The 23,207-nt window shown below is 34.6% G+C and overlaps 2 protein-coding genes across 3 annotated transcripts; both read right to left on the bottom strand.

Annotated features, from left to right (window-relative positions):
* Positions 1–4,713: 4,713 nt before the first annotated feature.
* Positions 4,714–10,523, bottom strand: LOC110788209 (lysM domain-containing GPI-anchored protein 2). The gene is made up of 4 exons (XM_021992847.2): positions 9,745–10,523; positions 5,510–5,630; positions 5,233–5,423; positions 4,714–5,007 (listed from the first exon to the last, which is right to left on the bottom strand). Exons 1-4 carry the CDS (start codon positions 10,415–10,417, stop codon positions 4,895–4,897), a joined length of 1,098 nt encoding a protein of 365 aa, XP_021848539.1. The 5' UTR covers positions 10,418–10,523; the 3' UTR covers positions 4,714–4,894.
* Positions 10,524–13,277: 2,754 nt separating this feature from the next.
* On the bottom strand, positions 13,278–22,288 carry LOC110788208 (glycerol-3-phosphate acyltransferase 9-like). 2 transcript variants are annotated; one of them, XM_021992844.2, is made up of 13 exons: positions 21,380–22,288; positions 20,637–20,824; positions 20,453–20,510; positions 18,236–18,354; positions 17,418–17,517; positions 16,351–16,446; positions 16,159–16,255; positions 15,658–15,745; positions 15,489–15,585; positions 15,253–15,338; positions 14,554–14,673; positions 14,359–14,457; positions 13,278–13,651 (listed from the first exon to the last, which is right to left on the bottom strand). In XM_021992844.2, exons 2-13 carry the CDS (start codon positions 20,765–20,767, stop codon positions 13,603–13,605), a joined length of 1,140 nt encoding a protein of 379 aa, XP_021848536.1. In that variant the 5' UTR covers positions 20,768–20,824; positions 21,380–22,288; the 3' UTR covers positions 13,278–13,602. The 2 variants fall into 2 exon arrangements, with proteins under 2 accessions (XP_021848536.1, XP_021848538.1); XM_021992846.2 differs by having other exon boundaries at positions 20,637–20,819; positions 21,380–22,247.
* Between the last annotated feature and the right edge of the window lie 919 nt (positions 22,289–23,207).

Raw genomic sequence — 23,207 nt, 5'->3', positions numbered from 1 at the left:
AGAGTAAACAAAAAGAACATTAACTAAACCTGAAAAGAACACTAATGTCAAAAAACTAAAGAAAATGTACAAAAATAAAAATAACATATTCTCTCTCCTGATAACTATAAAAAGAACAACTATTTTTCAAAAAGAACATCGTGTGAAAAATGCAATAGAAAAACAAAAAAAAAAAATACATATTATCGATAATATTATTAAATATTAAAAAACTGTAAAAAAAATTAAAAAGAACACAAAATAATTATAAAAAAGAACAACAACTTTTTTACAAAACACAAAGAACAAAATTAGAAGAAAAATAAAATAACAAAAACTCAAAAAAAAAAAACCACAATAAAAAAAGAAAAAAGAACAGAACACATGAAAAAAGAACATCATTTTCTTTTTCCTTATCAAACAAAAGAACAGAATGAAAGGGACGAAAAGAACAACAAATCTATGTTCTTTTATTAGTTGTATTTGTTCTTATCAAACCAATTAGTGTTCTAATTAAAAAGACGAAAACGACGATACTTTGATGCACTTAAAACTAGATCTATATTTTTATTTAAATGTATTTTTGTTTTTATCCCACACATAAGATCTATGTTCTTTTATTAAGTGTTATTTGTTCTATTCAAACGATTTTATGTTCTAATTAAAAAGACAAAACGACGATTTTTTGATGCACTTAAAACTAAATCTATATTTTTAAAAAAAAGTATATTTGTTCTTTTACCACGAATCAGACTATGTTCTTTTTTAAGTGTTATTTGTTCTTTTCAAACCATTATATGTTCTTTTTTAACAATCTATGTACGTTGATATAAAAGAACAAACTATGTTGATGACACAGTAAAAATAAAGTTGTGAAAAAGAACATAACAATCCGAAAAGAACATTAGATGAAAAAACAAGGAAACGTACCTTAAACACTTGATCAACATTTATCAGGAGCATCAACATTGAACTAGTGTTTTTCTTAATTCACTCATTTTCAACAAACGAGAAACATTCAGAAGGAATTTTAGAGAGAGAATAAGGAGAAAATGTATTTTTTTACTCTTTCATTTACCATCTCACTCTTTTTCTCTCGAAAAATCTCTCTTATATTGAGAGAATATAAATCATCTCCCCTCTCTCTCTCTCTCTAAAATGTATTTCTAAAATGACTAATGGTTATGACTCATAAGTACAATTATTATATATATAGTTGCTGAAAAATAGAAAATGAACAAATAGGAAGTAAAATCAAAGAATTGAAGAACAGAGAAGGAGAAAAGAAAAATTGTTAAAGGAGTGCATAATGAGAATCGTGCACGTGTTTTTATTTTGTTCTTTTAACAGAGTATTATGAAAAGAACAAATGAAAAGTCTTAAAGAACAAATATAGAGACTAAAAGAACAAGTCAAGTACTTTGTCCCACAATAACATATGATTCGGAATCATCATTTTCATCATTCTGTTATGAATTATCAAGCACATTATTCATAATATCTGAAAAAATAATAGGTTAATATGTATAAAAACAAGAAAAAGAACGCAATCAAAATAACAAAGGATAAATAAAAAGTAACAAGAAAAATAACACAATAAAATAAAAAGAACAAGTTATGAAATGCAAATAAAATTGAATATAATAAAAAAGAAGAACACAATAAAATAAAAGAACAAATTATGAAACGCAAATGGTCTATTTTTCTACTATAATGAAACTGTTCTTTTAATACGAGCATAATGTAACTGTTCTTTTCATTCGAGCATATGTTCTTTTAATACGTAAAACTGTTCTTTTCTGGAAAAAATCTTAATTACATAATCAAAATCTTCAAAATCATCGATTTCAACGAAATCAGCGTGTTATTACATAATTTGATTCATTAAAATCATCAAATTCATCAAAACACGATTATTACAAAATCAAAATAGTCAAAATCATCAAAAACACAACTATTACAAAATCAAAATCATCAAAACATGCCATTTGTTATTACAAAATTGAAAATTTACCTCCCAAAATCTGATTATCAGCTGTAGAATTCAGATTTGAAGAAGAAGAATCAATTTAATTTGATGTTGAAGCAGAAAAATCAACGAATTTTTGGGGATTTTCATTAATTTCTCTCTCTAAAACCCATTTTAGAAAACCTAGACTTTCTCTCTCCTCTTCACAGTTTGAATTCAAAACATAAAACCCAGAAGAATATATATCGCAAAAATAACAAAAATCAAATAAAAACGCGATAAACATAACTGAAAAGAACAGAGCCTTTAATGTTCTTTTGTTCAGGGGTGTTCTTTTGTTCAAGGGCATTGTTCTTTTTTCTGGAAATTTAATGAAAACGCGCGTTTTGTGTTTAATGTTGGTCGTTTTAATCCCGGTGCACCTAGAGCTACGTGCACACGCCTGCACCATCCAAATTGCGGTCCAAAATCAGGTCCGGATCCGGGAATAGACCAAAACCGGATCTGTTTTGAACCCATCTGGACCGGATCTATTGATTTCGGTCCGGTCTGCAGTCCTTTAAATTTTGGTTTCGGCTTTTGCAGGTGCAAACGGGTTGACCCGATTTATATTAAATAAATCATTAATCTTCTTTAATGTCCTCATGTGTTATTTCTTTTGTTTTCCTACTCTTTAGTCTTCTATGTCCACCTCTACTCCCTTAAAAATGAAGAATTAAAGTTTAAAAGATCTTCTAACTATATTTTGTTTGGAAATACATAATCTCAAAAAATTATATGAAGGCCTAATCAATAATTTTGGTCCAATCTGGTCTAAACCCGAACCAAACCGAAAAATTAGTCCAGACCAGAATTTGTTCGGTCCGATCTTCGGTCCACAAATTTTCTTGATTTTGTTCCTGTCCAAACGGGTTCCGTTCTGGTCCGATCTTGTACTGTTGTGCAGCCCTGCCCTGTGTGCTCTGCGTCGGTAATGCGATATGTGCATGTCCTTCTTCATGCCATTTTATGTCTTTGTTGAAATCCAATGTTACCGCATATGAATTTGTCCCACATCTAGTACATTATACTAAAACATACACCAGGAATGACACATGTCATTTCCTAGTGCAAAATCTTCCCGACAAAAAACTCTTTCCTAAAAAAATATCTACTTGTTATAAGATATATATAAGGACGGATGCCCATTATTCTCCTCCTTATTGGATTCTCCAAAATTTAACAATTTATGATATCACTAGATCTCGGAATTCCGTCGCGATATATTCATATGCATTAGTTGGCTCGGCTGCGGTTTTATAATTTAGTTTCTTGTTTTTTTTTTTTGAGGAAAAAAGAACAAGAAACTAAATTTAGTTTCTTGTTTTTTTTTTGAGGAAAAAAGAACAAGAAACTAAATTTAGTTTCTTGTTTGTAGTGTAGAAGTTTGTGTGGCTTTATTTACTTCTGTTTGTGTGTTTTTTCTTATAAATTGAATGGGCTTGACCCTTATTTCTCAGTTCTCACCCAGAAAAAATATGCAAGAGTGAGGTAGTCGTTTTAACTTGTAACCTTTCTCAATGCAAGGGGTAAAGAAGATAGGGTTGCGAATGAGCCAAGCCGATTCGAATTTCACCTTGTTCGAGCTAAGTTTAATAAGAAATTTCACTGTTCAAGCTTGTCTCGAGCTTAACCGAGCTTTGCAAATTGTTGTTCGAGCTTTGTTCGCTAAGCATTAGGATATCTCGAGCTCGCTCGTTTAGCTCGAGCTTGAACCCGGGTTCGAGTCGAGCTAAACGAGTTTTATTCGAGCTTAATAATCGAGTTTTGAGAAATCGTCAAATTGATTTAAATCATATAATCAAGGAGAAAGATCACAAAATACACGTATGACTGGAATTTTCTATGGGATATTATACTATGTAATATATTCCCTTCCATTTTATAGATTTCTTGACATTTAAGGGTCATAAATTTTAAAAAAAACTTATATTTTTATTCCATTTAAATTACTTTTCGAGTTCGAGCGAGTTATAAACATGCTTATAAACGAGCTTATGAACGAGTAATTAATGAGCTATAAACAAGTGCTCGTGAACATTAACGAGCAGAACGTGAAGTTGTTCGAGCTTGGCTTATAAACGAGCTTATGAACAAGTGCTCGTTCGAACGTGAAGTCGTTTATAAACATGCTTATAAACGAGCTTATGAACAAGTGCTCATGAACATTATCGAGCCTAGAATTTTTGTTCAAACTCGTTCATTAATTATGAAACGAGCTTTGACCGAGCATGTTCGCAAGTTGTTAGCGAACATATCGGCTCATTTACAGCCCTAGGAAAGATAAAAGGATCTCCACCACCAACATCCTCATGTAGTAGGATTTGACTATTCGAGTGGGACTTAATTAAGATAAGAATTTTACCAAGTGAGTCAAATGTTACTTGGTAATTGTGGATTCAAAGATGGCGTGATTAGTTTCCTTATTTTGTGGACAAAGTAACGAGGCAACCCAAAACTAAACGAAAGAAGAGTCCTCGAGTTGCAAAGTTTTAAGATTCATTGGGTTGGTTCAAATGGAATGTAGATCGTAGATGTTCAGTGATTTTAGAAGGATAGGCCCTAACGTACCGAATAGTGTTGAATTGTTGACGATATATTTTGATTGTAATGTGGTATTTGAGCAAACAAAAAGGGATAGGTGGAGTATATTTTAACAGTTTAGCAAGGTTTCTCTACAAGTATGTTTGATAAAGGTACAATTTAACCATTTTCTTCCTTCACTGTTAAATCGAATTTCAAAACATTTTTATTGAACCATATATAGAAGCAAAACAATTTACCACCTACAACACTAAATCCAATTTTAGCAATCTTAAAAAAAGAAAACATGTACCCAGTAAAGAAAAACAAAATGAAAGTTGTAATGTAGTACAACACACAATAAGATTTCCAAGTATAAACGAATCACAGAAATCTCTGTAGCATGATCATCTGAAGACATAGCATAACAATACCCAAATTCCAACCACCTGAATGTAACACCGGAGCTCGGTTGCTGTCACCAGTCGATCCTGGGGCTGCATATATAATAACATTAAGACAAACACAAATTTTATCAAATTAATCACTACAAATATGCATGAAATTTACAATAATGTTGCAAAGAAGAAAATGATATGATAATTCCGGTTAAGAATGCATGCATATGAATTATGAATTATGAATTATGAATTATGAATTATGAATTATGAATTATGAATTATGGAATTATGGAATTATGATGAAAGAAAATAGAAGATTACCCTGACAAGTGTTTTCAACAGCAAGGGTTGTTAGAATGGTTTGTCTGTTGTAACCAGCATAGGCACAAGTTGTGCGACCACAGCTAGATGGAGCAGTCGAGTTACCAAGTGACAAATTTGAATTAGGACATCGCATAGCAGGACATGTAGGCCAATTTGCTGCTCTAAGTCCTGATGGTTGACATTGCAGCCTAAAACAAACCATACAATTAAGTAAGTAGCTAAATTGAATCACTTATGCTGAATCAATGAGATACAAAGAAAGAACTTATCGTACGTGTAGTTATTTGTGGCGGCACAACTGCACATAACACAGTTGTTGGCAGTAAATACGTAAGTGCCGTTGGCGACTAGCATGGAGGAGTCAGGGGAGCTGCTGTTCACACTTGAACTACAAGCTGCAATATGTAGACAAAATGAATGCGTCATATATATATGACCACCAGTGTTAAATTTCTGCTAATTAAATATTAAGAAATTAAGTTCATTTAACAGCTATATTCATGTACATTTCCTATGATTATGCTTAATTAGAATTGAGTTCCTTATTACTATCAAGTTCTAGTGAATTAATTAATGATGCCAATTGTAATTTGTAAATGCTGGATTTGCACTTTTAGAAAGCATATTCATTATACTGATGCCATATTCTATCATTTGATTAGGTAGGACTTCTACTTTAAGAGAGATTATTTTAGCACATAATGCCGTATTCTTAACAGCAAGATGTATCCAAGTTGGCTAGGTACAAGATGACACTCAGCGATAAAACAGCAAGGTCAGCAACACACCACAGCCGCGGGCCAATAAAATGACAAAAGTAAATGGATTGGGCCCATGAGGCTTGAGTTTTAGTGGGCTAAGATCCAACATGCCGACTGATTCATGTCATTGACTCATGTAGTCATGTCATCATGTGACGTCAACCCATACCCACCAAGGCACCAACCAGTCCATACCTATACGGAGTACTTTGTTTCCATTATGATTTGACGGCATTAATGCTAACCCAAACACGGGAGCAAATTGGAGATAGCAAATTATTTGAGGACCACAAACTTCAATTATTTTTTTACTTTTTTTTTATGTTAGAAAGCACTAATCCATAATATCAAGGTTTGCATAAGTTAAGAATTCATGCTTAATTTTATAACTTTTTAACTATACTAGGAGTAGTTAAGCTAAACATTGGGGTCTCAACTTTGCAATTTTTCACCGTTAAGGACCCGAACCTTTTTTTTTCACCGTTAAGGACCTATAAAGCATTTTCCGGCCAAAAATCAACTAAAAAATCATAAAGGTTAGTCCCTTAGTTAAAAGGTTAGTCCTCATGGTTAAAAGGTTAATCCCTTACACGTGTCAGCATATTATTGTTGTATAATAAAGAGTTAAGCACAACTTTGGGGCCTTACCTTTTCATTTTTTCACCGTTTGGGACCCGAAACTTATTCTTTCACCCTTTAGGACCTATAAAGCAATTTTCAGCCATAATTAACACAATTTTTTTTTGAGGGGGAGCCATAATTAACACATTAATGTGAAAGTTTAGTCCCTTTAGTAAAAAGGTTTGACCCCTTGATTAATTGTACATTATTTTGACAACTTTTTATTTATTTCGCAATAAATGTTGAAACCGTTATAACCAATAAGAATGACCCTGTACATGGTGTGTACATAGTTGTACATCAATGGCGGCAAAAGGTGAATACAAAAAGCAAAATTGCCCCAATGGCACAAGTTGCGGTTATGTTGGCCTGGGTATTATGGCACTGGATCCGCATAGTGTGGCGATGTCAAGGAAGCTGATATAGAGGACATCTTTTTTAAAAAAAGTCTAAGTAGAAGAAATTTAAGTTTTAAAAGTTAATATTATATACTTCGTATATTTTTTTCTGGGTGTTCGATGACTAAAACGAAATATCTTGGTGTTGGTGATTGATGAAAAACAGGGAACAACGTTTTTTAACAAGGACAGGGATTTTAACGACAAAAATTCCTAATCGAGTATTCTTCAACATTAAGGAAATATGCATATTGGGTGGCATTTTTGTAAATATGTTGAAAATAATATACAATCTAAGATATATAATTGCTATTTTAAAATAAATAAAAATAAAAGAAAATAATTTGATCATAGAAGAGACTGTATATTTAATATATAGACTGTATATTTTGGCAATTTAGTTAAGAAAATTCCACCCGATATACTTCGCTCGTTAATCTTGAAGATTAACTGACAAATCTCTTTCATGACTATATTTGTGTACATTAGGGATATTATACCTTTACTTAATGTACATTTATCAAATCGTTTTGTTCCTCCTTGACAGGGGTAGACCTGTATGGTTTTATAGGGGTCCAAAGAGAATCTCGTTATTTTTGAAAAAAAAAATGAAAAAATATATTAAGAAATAAATTAAGTATATAATTAAATCATGCTGGTAACAATAAAATGCATAGCAGCTTAGTGGTTATGGAGTACTCGCGTGGGGAAGCATTATATCCCATCTAATGAACTTTATAAAAATTGTTTTATTTTTTAACTTCTTTTTTCTAATCTCTTAATTTATTTATGGTTTCTTTCATGTTTTTTTCCCTTTCTTACAAAACGATTTTATATTTTTTTTGCCCTGCGAATTAAATTTAAATGCAAAAATTAAATAATTACGGAGTATTAGACAAAGTTTAATTGAACAAGATTTGAAATTAGACGAGTGACGTTTCTTATTCATATGATATATTAGTACCTTATTTTTATATGCTTTAAAATTTGTAGTTGTTTCTTTGAGTTTTTGGGGTCTCGTTATATAATAGCACAATGACTCTAAATTTTGAGAATAACGTGAATTTTTTTATTTATTAAGCGTCCCTATATAAAGGTTTGGTTAATCAATGTTATCATATACGGAGTAATTTTTTGCAATCATAATTACGAGCATCTGCATAGATTTAGGGGCATTGAAATAGCATAATGCAGATGTACTCGTACATGCAAATTGTAAAGCAAAAAAGAAAAAAAAAGTTGGACCCCATTTATAATTTTAAGAACAAGAAAATAATACAGGTACAAACGCACAATTGCTCTATTTATCTCAATAAATTCATACACTAACTTAACATAGTTTTCTGCATACATCAAATTATTTCACCAATATAACAAATTTTAGTACTACTAAATTCTCATAAAAAAAATAAAAAAAAATTGGACCCCATTTATAAATTTATGAACAAGAAATTAACCACCGGTGAGTTAAAGGTAGGTTAAATGGCCGGAAAGTTAAATTGAGGTCCCAAAGGGTGAAAAAAAAAGGTGTAGGTCCTTAAAGGTGAAAAAACCAAAAGGTTGGACCCCAATCTTTATCTTAATTCACTATACTAGGTTTGGTTTTATTATTAGAGGTCCATAATTATTTCCTCTAGAATACACAAAATGTCTAAGACCGACTACCAAGCTCATATTTGACATACTTTATACATAGTACTTTTTGTGTAAGCCCTTTCCTTTTCTGATTTAATTCAGTTCAGTCAGTTTAAGTCTATTAATATAACTATTATTATTTATTACTCCGTATTTCTTTATTTATTATCATTATAATTATTTATTTATGATTATTTATTATTATCATGTTAATTATTCATAATTTATAATTATTAATTTATTATTATTAGTTACTACTTCGTATTTGTTATTCAATTTGTTTACCGCTAAAGAACATGGCCTAAATATTAAAATATATGTTCAAAAATATGTGGTCCTCTTTTTCTTAGCACCATGCCATCATACAAACATAAAAGTCAAATACTACTAGTGATATTTATATACAAACTACTGCCGCTGCTAAACCTTGAATAATTGTTTATGGCCCAATTTGGTTGTTGTTTAATGTAGAGATATTTGAAATTAAGAACAGAGTAGGCAAAGCTCATGAGCAAAGCACGTGCACAAGCAATTTGCAAACCCATGGGTGCATTGCATTATTTATAGCAGGCTTTTTCTGACTACAAAATCCAAACTCGGAACTATTTTTCTACTTGTCATTTATGCTCAAATTCGAATCTGTCCGTAACACTAGTTTTAAAAGTGAAAAAAATGAATGGATACCAAATTTTTAATAATTCTTGTTTTTCTTGTGTCATGTGTCATGTGTCAATTACTATGTTTTCTTCTCATGACATAAATATATATAAAACCATTTTATTTGAGTAGAGCATAAAAGTGAGTGCTCACACAACGAGTGAGTTAAAATCACTTTCCTAAATGTTGCATTGAAGATTCTAAGGATAGTTATTTTACTGCATACTTGTTCATTTTGGGAGCGCTTTAACGATCAAAATTGATAATATAATTATGTTGTAACGTGAGCATAATACACAAATAGTAAAATATTTAATTGGATTCAATTATGTATTTAGCTGTTAGGTTAAGCCAAACTACATTATTAACGTGACTATGATGAAGTTGAACACGGCGAAAATAAATAGGAGGGAAAGAAAGAGGATTAGAAGAAAAACCTCTAATTGGGACATCAAGAACTTGGCCAGCAACGAGGCTCCTAGGATCAGAAATACCATTCACTCTCATCAAACTTTCCGAACTCATCCCAAACTCTGCCGCAATCTGACCTACAGTACTCCCAACCGTGGCCACGTGTGCATAATGAACCGCCGGGTTTTCATCCACGTCATCACAACTGCAAGGAAGTGGGATCCACAACTTCTGGCCCACGTAGATAAGATTAGGATCCCTGATGCGATTAACGGACACGATTTGATTGTAATCCAGTAGACCCGAGAACACCTGATTAGCTATGTGGAAGAGCCCATCATCTTGTACTACAGTGTAGTGAGGTACACGGTTAGACATTCCTGTACCGTTGTTGCAGCGGCAAGGGAAAGGGATCCTGACCGTTGAATTAGCTCTAACTGTGTAGCTTGATGGGGTGTTGAGAGGGAGGTTGTTGACTCCTAGGATAGAACGGAGAGTTTTGACTTCGAAGAGGGATTGTATGTGGCCGAGTGTAGTGGTGTTGGGCGAGATGTAGCCAACTAGTGCCCTACATGTAGACCTGGTGGTGCACCGGAACACGGGTGGTGTTTGTGCGGTGGCGGATGGTGGCGAAAGGATGAGAAAGAGTGGTAGAAGGAGAAGGAGGAGGAGTTGAGGGTGAGAAAAGAGAGTTGTCATCTTCTTAGCTGGAAAGTAGAAAAAAGATGGAGAGTGCTTTCTGTTTTAGTTTCTCAAGTTTTAATTTAAGAGGAGAGATATTTAATGTTGGGTTTACGGGTTTGGATAATTGGATGGATGGTTGAGGAAACAAGGAGTGGAAGAATTGAGTGGACTTTGACTACAGAGGATACTAGTCAACTAAACAAATGGGTGGGACTGGGGAGAAGGATGTTCTTTCTTTCGGAGGGTATTAGAGTAATTCTGAAGCAATTATAGGTAACGCGGTGCAACTTCGTATAGGAAACCTAACATAATGCAACAATTATATAGGAAAATTACGGATTTATATAGGTACTTTGTACGTGTAAGACTTTGCTATAACCAAACTATGGCATAATTTTGTACATGATGGAAATCATGTTCTTTGATGCGTAAAAACATGGATTCTTTACATGAAAACTAGGCCAGTGTTATCTCAAATTGCTATCTAAGTTGTCAAAAATAACAGAGACAAAAATAAGAGAAATTGTTGTCGACGAAATGATTTATATCTTGTTGACTACAGAGTGCCGATGGAATATCCAAGTGAGGATTAGTAGTCAGTGGCTAGATGGAATCGTACTGCTGCAAATGGTTCTTCACGTGATCCATAAGCAATTGTTATCTTACAAAGATCTAATAGGGAAAACTTTCACATATACTTCACTTATCTTACATATATTGAGTAACCAAACCCAAGACTAACTAGATATGTATGGTTAGACCAAAGAAAAGTATGCCATGGCACGAAAATGGCTAGTTGGATGGTATTTACTGTATCATTCAAGTGGGGATTGTGGACCTGTGGGCTGTGGGGGGTGGGGGCAATTTCCATTTTACAATTCTTTCCCATTCGATTGTCGACGTGGTGGAACCAAGTTGCGTAAGTGGAAAACTTGGCTCGTTCACATGAAAGCATAAAGCTAGTGTAGTCTGTGTTTCTGTGTTTATCTTTCCTTAATGACAACATCTTAATTATGTCATTTTAATTTATATCATGATAACTCATACTAATAATGACTTACAACAAAACTTGTAACATTGAAATTCTTAATAATATTAATAATTCTAATGCCAGTCAAGATGGGTTAGTTCGGCCTGAACATAGTCTAATGCTAGGTAGATCAATAGTACTTGGTATAATTCTATTCTATATCAAAACATAATATACATACGCTAATTTATGAATAGGATACTGAGGGTGACACCCGAAAAAAGTCAAAAAACAAAAAACAGGGTCATATGGCTATGATAACAGAGAAAAATAATGGATTAGAAAATTAGAAGTTTCAATACTTGGACAATAATGGCGTCTCAAGCTCCCGGCGATGACCAAAAAAAGTCAAACCCAGAATTATCAATGTAGCGTGTGCCACTTTAACACTTTCTCCTTCATTCTGGTTTCCAAAAGTCAAATGCTTAGGTTGTTTACACTTATAATAAAGCTTGGTACAGGTAATATACTTTGATGATCAATTGCAAGTACTTATTTAACCGCAATTGATGTCGACTGTTAGTGTTTACAGTAGATAAGAACTTTAAAGACTGGATCAGGCTATATTGCCAGAGTGACGACAACAAAAAAAGACTGAGGTACTCGTTGGTAAAAAGATTGGATAAAATTACGGAGTAAATAGCTAGAAGCATCTTCTGTAATGTTTGAACAAAAATTACCCAAAATATTTCTTCAAAGGTTATTATTACTACTGGGCCTGCTGACAACATTTTTTATAAACAAGAAAATATACATTGTAAAATGAAAAAAGAATCAGAAAAAGTGAAGTGTCATACTCCATATTCCGTAGTTCGTACTCCGTATATAAAAGTGTCTGAGTGTCCAATTTAAATACTGAATACAAAACAAGTCATGGAATCATTCAGGAAGGGGGTCTTAACGACCTTGACTATGGAAGACCTACAGATCGAATTCATCGACTAAATCACTGCATGGCTTAAAGTCTTAAACTACCCTCACGTCCGATTTCCGAGAAATTACTAACGGGAAAATGCTTAATCACATATAACTAATTCGCAAGTAGCAACTCCCTGACAATCCAATACCTAACCTCGAGGTTATAATCAACAGATGATAACAGCATAAATTAAGAGAAATAAACTACTACCTAAGCACCTCAGATCAAGAGCCCACGAAAAAAATATCCATATCCAAGTGTTTCAGGAATGCATGTTATTGTGTGCATTTGCTTGGAGATTCGTTTACTAATGAGGTAGGACAAATTAGACAAGACTAAAATCATTAAGTCTTCACTAATTCCTAAGAATAACCCCAAATACATGCCATGTTTCATGCCCGCACATGTTTTTTTTTTTTCCTACTCCCCCTTCAGATGAATTTGTGCCCTGCCACAGTAAGGTAAGGGTATAGCCACATAATCATTGGAAGGCGGCTAATTAGGAGTTCTTTCACTCTGTAGTCTGTGATAGTCTGAGTTAAGAAGATCCTGCATCTTAACATCCACACTCATTTATTAGAAACGTCCTATTGAATGTTTGGGTTGTGAGTCAGGCCTATTTGTCTACTCAGGTCAATCTGGGTCCCAGTCAAGTCAAGCCATTTCAGATTTTGGATCGCGTTAAATTTGATTCTGGTCGAGTTATTCATTGCAAACGAATTATATCAATTGCATAACTAGAAAAATTCCATCTGCAAGCAACTCTAGTTATCAAGTGTTACCCGTAAGTAGTAGACTTATAGCACTTACCAAGGGATTATGTTCACAAGTTAAAATAACCACTGAATGACACAGGGCAATATTATATCTAAAGCATAGGGGAATTTCAATCCCTCAATGACCAGGGCAAAATTACAACTATAGTATCGAAATAAACTGCACAAGCATCTAAATTGGTTTTCATTTCTTCGTAGTGCTGTAAACAAGCGCTCATATTAACAATTCAAAGTTTACAACTTAAATGATGATCAAAGAATTTCTAATCAAACATGTCTCCCAAATCAAAAACTTCCTATGGAACGTATCAAAGGGAAGGCACTAAGGCAGCTACGTGCAAAGTCACATGTAACAAAAAACTTTATGTTCTATTTATGGATGAAGAGCAGCAAGTAAGCAGCTGATTGCTAAATACAGTAACAAGTTGTCGAAAGGAGCTCACCGAGAGATGGACATGAATCTTGGATAAGAACTTCACTTCTCTTGAAAACGTCGTAATATTGATTCAGCAAAGCTTTGTTGCCTGCTCAAACAAAAGTACAAAACATTGAAAATCAAGCTTTTCCCCTGAGGATTTAGAGATCGATCCATTGACACAGGCCAATATTATATCTAAAGCATAGGGGAATTTCAATCCCTCAATGACATACATTTCATGCTTAACAAATAGCTATCCCACCATCCAAACCCAAGAGAAACTTGAAATGGAACCATTTTAATCGTGGGGAAAAGCTGGATCAGGGGCAATGCATCAAGGATATAATGAAGACAAAATAAGAGAACGGAAATGAGTTTTGGTGATGGTGGAAAGGATGCAAGGAGGGAGGACTTATTACCTTCACTTTGGGGGAATACTGAGTAATTATTACTCTCAAAATGAGTGTAAGAATTCTCCAATTCCTCCCAACACAACAACTACCTTATCTAATCTACCAGACTACCACCACCTCCATCCACCTTCATTCTCTTTGTTTTTTCTTTTACTACCCCCTTGATACATTACCCCTAAACGCCCAATCCAAGCATTCCCTAAAAATGAGAACACAGGAAACATAAGTGGGAGGGGGGGCAAAGAGGAAGCAATGTTACAGTAGTTAGATTACTTATAGGCCTTCTGACGAGGACAAGATGGATAGAACTCATAGAAGTACACTCAAGTAAACGATTAGGCAAATTAAGTCCAATGGCGCCGTAGATATAATTGGGGGGGGGGGGGGGGAGGGGGCTTACTTGCTCTCTGTGAACCTAGGGCTAGGGCGTAAGTACTTCAGGTAGCCATCCCAAGGAACCTTTTTCAGGCCTGCTCTATGAGAGATCATGTCTCTGACCCTGCAAAAAGAGATAGATACAATAGGCAACAAATTGATCCAGTATCCAACATAACATGTCTATAAAAATGTACCAGAGAGAGAAATATTTATTCACCTCTCGGCAAATTCAATGGGAGTCTCTCCAGGTTTTATTGTTTGAGGCTCTAGATACCAAACATCACAAACAACGGCCCAAGACGTCATTAGCTGAAGCAGGTGTGTAGTAAATGACTGCCTGCATATACATAGTTCAGAATATCCCCAAGATAACCAGACATTCAAAAGAGCAAAGCTATCAAAGATTTAAAAAGATGAAAATGAAATAGTAATGGATAAGTACTGGCACACAGAAATCGAGAATATTTTTAGTTAAATTGTTTTTTTCTTGCAGCTCATGGAACAGGCATAATGCACATTTAGGGCTCAGCATAGAGATCAAGTATCTTTTCACTTTATTCTTTTTTTCTTTCCTTTTTCCAGGTATTTGCTTCAACAAGGCTATGAGAAGTTGAGAACTTAACTAGAAAATAGAGATAATAAATCCTGGAGTCACAACTTGCAGTCACAAGAAGAACTCACAATGAAGCAACCAGTCAACCACCTAAAAATATCACATCTTGCTGGTTTAAAACAAGAAGAATCCTACTAAAACAAGCTAAATGAAATTGTGAACATTTCCTGAAAATTTAAAGGATGCCTGAAGAAGCTAAGAGAACATCAAATTCAAAAAAATTCAACCAAACCAGTATTTCAGCATATCCTTAATTCCTTATTGACACGCAGATTCGAGAAAGAAGCTCTTAGCAGCACTTACTTTTTACTGTTCCAGAAGGCATCCACAAAAATCTTGTTGTACTTGATAGCAACGGGACAAACAGGGCAGTCAAGTTCAAATGCACCCTAAACAAAATAAAAATAAAAACAAAAACAAAAAACAGAAAAATGATAGTTTTGCATTAAAAACCAAGTTACTGTTCACAAATTTCATTCAAAACTCAAAAGTAAACAACAGTGGCATTCATAAATTACTTCATATTAAAGTCCTCTTACCTTCTTAAACATGACTGTATACTCATTATTAACACAAGTTCCTTCAGGAAATATCAGAAGAGGGTTATTGTCAGACCCATGCACATGGTCCCTCAACCTGCAATATGTAAGCTTAGAGTTTAGAAAGGCCTAGGTAAAATACAAAATTTACACATTTTCAGATACACACTTTCTTTGTACAACAGCACGATCATTTACTTCTGCGCGGTTGAACCAAATACATCCAAGACTTTCTAAAATAGTACTCTGTAACAATCCTGCACCAATAGGACAACATGAAATCACCCTTTGCAAATAGACCAACAAAGAAATGCTATGTTTGAATCGTTTGATATTCAGACATTTAAATGCATTTATCTCATCCTATTCGATGCCTGAGTGCAACTTTGCCATATTATCATATTAATACGTCCCTAAGCTGTAAACATGAAATGCTTCACTTCTGGAACACTCTATTTGCAACCGGAGAAAAAAATAATAAAAAAGTTCAACAGATCAACAAACTTAACAGCAAACTTAATAACCTGTATCCTCTGAGCATTAAATTTCTAGTAAAAATCTATAGAAAGAAAATCCGTAAGTTGCAAAAAGCTTGCGGAAAACAGCATCTTCTCAAATGTGGAACATGCAAAGAGTACTGATAGCATATCCATTACTTTGAAATACTTACCGACCCAACCAGGATGCTTCTGCATGATCACAGCAAATGCAGTCATTTGTTCTAAAACAATGAAATCAATCATGGAGGTGTGGTTGGCCACAAAAATCTGATTAAATAAAAAACAAAAGAGCAATTTTCAGTGTAAATGTTGTATAACATGGGAACGACATTGATGAAAACAAGACAGAAAAAAATTATCACCTGCTTAGATCTCACACTTGGTCGTGGCCCGTGATACTTAATTACTCCAGTCCACGATGCAACAAAGAAACTGCAAATCAGCTCCACGAGAGAACGCTGATAGGAAAACAAATGAAAAAAATGTGGTCTCAGCAGGTATTTTGAGGACTACCCATAACAAAAATAATAGAGAACCTGAGTAACATGTGTAATTTAACTAAATCCACAGACGGCGGAACTAGACAATATATGTCTTACTGCTAACTAGTGAAATGCACAATCAGAGCTATCCAAATTCAGACAACGTTTAACATGATGGATGGTGTTTAACACCATATGATCACAGAACATCTTCATAGGCTATTATTTCAACATTAATCATATAAACCTGCATACTATGCAGCTATTTCAGATTGGCTACTTGTGTACTCCTCTGTGTGGAAATGAAAGTAATGCATGCTAAACTCGGATGTCTGAAAAAGTTGTCACCTTTTTTTAAATGGACCAATGATAAAATATCGAGGAATCATTTATTAAGATAAAATGACATGGGGAGTGTGTGATTGGTCCAACTGTTATATCTAACTGCCGGTGAACTTGCCCTAACATGACTGATCACTGATGCTGTTGTTTAAAATATGCAGTATAGACAATGCTGCTATTAACACATGGAGACAATTGTTCTTTTTCTTGGGTAACTTTTCAAAAGTACAAAAAAATGTTCCTCTTACTCCTCCGTTTTTTGTTGGTTAGTAGATACAAGATTTTAAGAGAGTAGGAGGGGAGAAGAAAGTTAGTGGTGTTTGTGTAAGAAACAATAGGAGAGATAGTGAAACAAGTGGGGTTTATGTAATAGAAAAAATAGGAAAGAGAGTGTTGCAAGTGGGGTTTGTGTGGGATAGTAAACGTGTAACCAACAAAAAAACGGATGACAATAAGAAAATGTAACCAACAAAAAAAATAGAGGGAGTACATGTGTTTACGGGAAATAGTTACATATTTCCTAGACATGTATTATAGCTTAAACTGGAAGAGGGAAGAAAAAAAATTTTAAAAAAAACATGCAAAAGAACTCAGACAAACTGTACCTCTATCTTCTTCCTCAGCTTATCATGTCCTTTCAATAAGAAATGAACTGGCATGTAGAGAGACAGGAAAATAATCCATCCAAGCGTCAAAACGAGGACCCTGTGGTAATTCAGCAAACAAGTGTCAGCCGGGAAGTAGCACCACTGCAAATGTTTAGCATCATTACAAGGGTTAGGAGCTCTTTTATACGTAAATAACTCCCATAGACCTATAAGAAAAAGATTAAGTGTCCAAACAGCCTTAAAGCATCCACTACAATCTGGATAAAAAATGAATTATCTGACTTTCCTTTTTATCCCGAAGAAGTTGAAAAGAGGGGACCGGTACCCCTCTTTTCTTCTCTTCTTTTGGGTGTATTAAATAAATAAACATCAGCACAACAAAAAGAATGTGGAAAACTCTAAGTAGTCACCATAGTGTACCAAGAGATACCAATACCAACTTCGCCATCATAGTGTATCAAATCTGTATGCAGCTCATTCAATCTGACCATTAACATATCTGCAGCTCATTTCTAATCAAATCTGTATGCAGCTCATTTCAGTCTGACCATTAACATTAACTGGCGCTCAACGTATTTAACACGATTGTTTCACATTCTCGTGACTTGTGAGGGGTAAAAATGACTTTAGTATGAACAAGCAAAACAATTTATCATCTTTTGTAGAATGAATACTGTCATGTCTTGTGTAGACTCCTTATAAGTGAGGCTCAGATCAAAGATACTAACTCCACTACCCTCTAATCTTATTGTGATGTATTATTAACATAACTTTCAAGAAAAAAGTGGTTCGAATTCATCGCTTTGAAACCTAACCTTACTGGGAAAATAATCAAGTATCTTGCAACAACTCCACAACACCACAGAGGAAATAGATAGATATTCCAGTTCCAGGGCTCTGGAGGATTTGACTTGAAGCAACGCGTAAATGAGTCCTGAGCACAGATAGTTGAAAGAAGTCATAACCCAAACATGTGATAATTAAAAACAAGACATTGAAAGTCAGGTATTACCTGCAGGTATGATACTCATAAATTTATATATATATAGTACGCAGGAAAGAACAAATACAAAAACACACATGGCACAAGGCCTTTGCAATTTTCTTATGCATCCCAGAGCATGATGCACATCATGCTCCCAAATCACGGTTTTTTGAACATGTAGGTTTAACTTCTTACTACCATCTAAGTAAATAAATCTGAGCATACAGGATAAAATTTTATATTAATATTTAATAAACATCAGCAAAAAATCGGTCGGTCTTGAACATGCAGCATAAACTTCTGATCACAAAGAAGAAGCATCATTAAAACATCTATAACGGATAAAATTTAAACATACACGTAGAGAGAAATTTTCATATGAACATATCAACATGAACAGATAAGGAACATACAGTTAGTACTTAGTAATAATCTATGTTCAGACATTTTACCTGCATATTTATAAATTAACTATGTTCTATTGACTGCAAACCGGGACCATGATGTGGTCCCAGATGCATAACATAACAATTGAATTGTTAACCAACGGAATTCTACATTCATATCCAATTTGTTAGCGCTTGCTTTACACATTCCCTACAGCCCAAGACAAGGACATAAGAATCATTTGAAATTATAGCTGAAAGGATCAAAGATATAGAAAGGAAACTTTATTGACTGAGAGCGACGGAATAGGTAAAGTCGTTACAATCATTTACTTTGACCAGGTTAGAGTTCTTTTAATATCTCTTCTATATCACTAAGCCATTTTTTATTTCATCAACTCCATTTTGAGCAGACTCAAACTACCATCTGTATGCCTATCCTTACACTACGATCCTTTCCTCTGATCAAGCAATATTTACTTCCTATAGTTCCATCTTTATAAATCGGACACAAGATTCAGATGGTTCGATAATAGCACACTGCAATAGGAACTTCTTTAATGGATTATATCAAATAGAAACAATATAGTGATAGGCTATAACCTATACCACACAGGCTCATCATCAAGCAACCACCATACGGAAATGTATTTCCCTCATTCAAAGCATAAAGGCCATAAACCATCTTCCCCTCGAGCAGCGAATCTACCATGCTTTGCTATATGCTACTTATACGTAGTCTCCACAAATGTAATATTTATTCAAACTCTATGTCACCTACGGAGTATGCACCTATTTGAACTCAATCTCCCTCCCTCTCTCAACAGATGATACCAGTTCAAATATGCCAAGTTTCTCCTTCTCCTCCTACCCCTCCCTTTCAGCATCAAGACAGCTGTTTTATTTATTTTTTACATTCAAGTTGAATCTATGCTCAATCAACCCTTTTCTAGAATAATCAGGTGTACATGAAAGAAGCAAATCCATCCCTTTATCGTAGTAATAGTTAACGCTTAAAGCATAAAAACAATAACCAACCTAAACTTAGAATCCCCAATTCTTCTCAAATGCATGTACTGGAATAATCCACTTCAGCACGTGGAGGGGAAAGAGAGCTTAACTTCTTCACCTTTCCTAAACCATTTTCCTTCCTTCATTACGTAAATAGAAAGGGTTCCCCCATGCAGTTAAGCTAGTTATTACCAACAAAATTTTCTTGGACAAAATTCTCAGCCTATGTAAGATCAAAATTTGGAAGGATGTTAACAAAGCTGATCTACAACATTTTTCTAAACTAACCCCAGTAGAGTAATTACACTACAAAATATGGCTTGGAAATACATTACAAATTTACCTTTCTGGCTTTCTTACCAAAAAAAAAAATTAACACAACCAACCAATCTAACAATTGTGGTATAATGTGCTATCAATAACGGTATTATAGAAACATCTTCCAGCAACAAACAAGATTTACCCAACCACAGCTAAACATAAATAGTTTTCCTATAAAGAAAATCACAAGCAAACAACATTCACAAACTAATCAACATCTAAACAAACAGAGTAAGCAACAAATCAACAACATGAAGGCACAAAAAACCTAATTCTTTTTGTTCGAGTTGTCTTTTCAATAAAAAAGAAAATAAAAGTAAAGCACTCACATCAACAATGGCACCAGCAGCCTCAGTAAGAACAGGAGAAAGATCAATCAAGTCCCTCCTGTAATTGAGTCAATTCAATCCAAAATTACAATACTTATATTTTCATTAAAATTTAAAAGAACAATAGTAAGCGATCAAACAGTAGGAAGAAAAAGAAAGGAGGAGGAGAGAGAAAGAGGAGTACAAACGAAGCTTGCCATGGGGCTCAGGGAGGGATTCAGAGAGATAATCTTCGATGTTGGGTCGATCCGAATCTACTTCAGTGTTGCTTACTGATGTATATAACTTCCCATCTTCACTCTTTCTCTCACTCATTTCTTTCTTCACTTCTGTTTCCTATTCGTTTTTCAGCGTTGCACGAACTCGGCTGGGCTAGAAAGAGAGAGGAACAACATTATTTATGTGGCACGAATTCGGCTAAGTAAATGCAAGAGCATCATACTTGTACAATATACCGATGAATGAACTTCTACGAATTGTCAATGTAAATAATCCCATAAGCAGAAAAAATGACTTTATCAAAGACAAATTCAAACTAAAACGCCATTTCAAGTAAAAAACAAAACCAAATCATTTCATAAAAATAAGAATTTCAATGATAATATCATCAATTTCACAAAAACATAGATTGATAATCCAATGTCGTATAAATATTACAAACAATAATCCATTAACTAAAAAAAAAAACTAAGCTAAATCCAGCAGTCAAGAAGATAATAGCGATAGTACCAAGAAAAACAGTAATCCAACAAATCGCGTACACAATCAAATCAGAATATGCTAAAACTAAGGGATGAATTTATAGATTATAAGAAGATCCTACAAATTAGGGAAAAAATCAATTGCGCCATTTAGAAATTGGGTGGGGGGGCGACAATTAGAAGTAAAATTAAGAGGGGATTGGAAATATGAGATGAGTTCAAGTACCTTAGAAGATGAGCATTGATGGTTTGAATTGGAGAGGAGGAGAGAGAAAGCCGATAGTGGAAGATACGATGGCTGTGAGTCGCCTCCGCCTTGCCGTAGTGGCGTCGCCGGAGAAGTAGTGAGTGGCAAGTGTTTGAGGAGAGAGAAATTGGTGAAGGGGTGTCCGTGGTGTGATTGTATTTTTTGGAGCGCTAAACCCCGTACCGTTAATACTCACCCGCCCTATTAAATGTCACAACTACCCTCACCACATTTATCCTTCATATTTTTACTTTTTTTACCGCAACTACCCAACTTCCTCCATCAAGCATCAAAACATTAAATCAGTAATAAACCCCAACAACCCAGAATCCGGCCACCTTCAACCCAGAATCCGGCCACTTTCAACCCAGATTCCGGCCAAGAATTCCGGCAGCCCAGAATTACACTACCGGAACTTCAATTCCTTCTCCTTCCCTGCAACCCAGAATTCCGGCCACCATGAGACTAGCTTGATCCACGGTGCTCCACCTCCGGCGACAAGGATGGAACCCGCTCCACCCAGATAACGGCTTTTTAAAATCCGGCGATATGGGAGATCCGACAGATAATGAAGGACAAGCTCCGTTCTTTTTTGAATTAAATTGCTAGAAATTGAATGCTCCAGTATTAATTTTGATGAGAATCCAAACAGAAGGGATTTAATTATTTCAGATTCTTTGGAAAAATTATTGGGTAATGAATTAGCAGTTGTTGAGCCAATATGGTTTGGATGATGACAAACTAACGTAATCAACTAACGTAGTTTTCAAGTTGTATCCAGAGCTGGAATTGCAAAGCAGTTCCTAAGGATGAACTCTAGAGAAGTTGGGAGTTATAAAGTTCCTTCGGAAGAACTAGAACTCCAGATGAGCTAGAGGAATCCCGAAAGAGATGGTTGATCCTCAAAGACGGATGTTCCCAAATAAGGCTGTTCCCAAAGACGGCTGTTCCCGAAGACGGTTGTTCCCAAAGACGTCTGTTCCCAAAGACGGCCGTTCCCAAAGACGGTTGTTCCTAAAGATGGTTGTTCCTAAAGATGGCTGTTCCTAAAGATGGTTGTTCCTAAAGATGCTTGTTCCTGAGGATCAACCATTGTTCCCGAGGAGCACTTGTTCCCGAGGAACAGCCAACATGCGGAGCACTTGTTCCTGGGGAACAATCAACATGCGGAGCAGCATGAAACATGAAGACAAGAAACAAGATTTTATTTTCTAGGATTCATGTGAGTATGTGGAAACGTGAAAGGTAATGGAACAAGGTATCAAAAGGAACTCGTGGAACTCGTGTCTAGGAACTTGGTCTGCATCCTAAATATAATGTCAGTATGCATTAATCTAATTGTCAGTAAGTTTAGAATATAAACATGATTTAGGATAGTTTATTTAAGAGTTTTAATTTGATTAAAAGTCCTTAAATAAATAGGTAATTGACTAAGTCTAGGATTCTTAATAAGATAAATATGTTTTATATTTTGGAATTAATTAGTTAATTAATTAGAGTCCTATTAAGTTGGGTATCTTGGAATTAACTAATTAATTAGAGTCCTATTAATTTGGGTATCCTAGGTTAGTCAAATATTAATTTACGTTCATCAGTAGATTAATTAGGTAGGTTCCTATTAACTTGGGCATCCTATGAAATCAGTTATTAAATCACGTTTAATATATCACGTTTAATATAACTGACATATTAGTTATTGATGTTAGGATCACGCGTAGAAACTAGGATGCATTACTTGGTATTAGCTTGTTCCCCAAGTACATTATATCCACGTTCATATACCACGTTCTCATGAACTATAGAGGTC

The sequence above is a fragment of the Spinacia oleracea genome, chromosome 4, assembly GCF_020520425.1.
Source record: "Spinacia oleracea cultivar Varoflay chromosome 4, BTI_SOV_V1, whole genome shotgun sequence".
Classification (NCBI taxonomy): domain Eukaryota; kingdom Viridiplantae; phylum Streptophyta; class Magnoliopsida; order Caryophyllales; family Amaranthaceae; genus Spinacia; species Spinacia oleracea.
The sequence above is the reverse complement of the archived record's forward strand: the minus strand, read 5'-3'. Positions and strand labels throughout refer to the sequence as shown.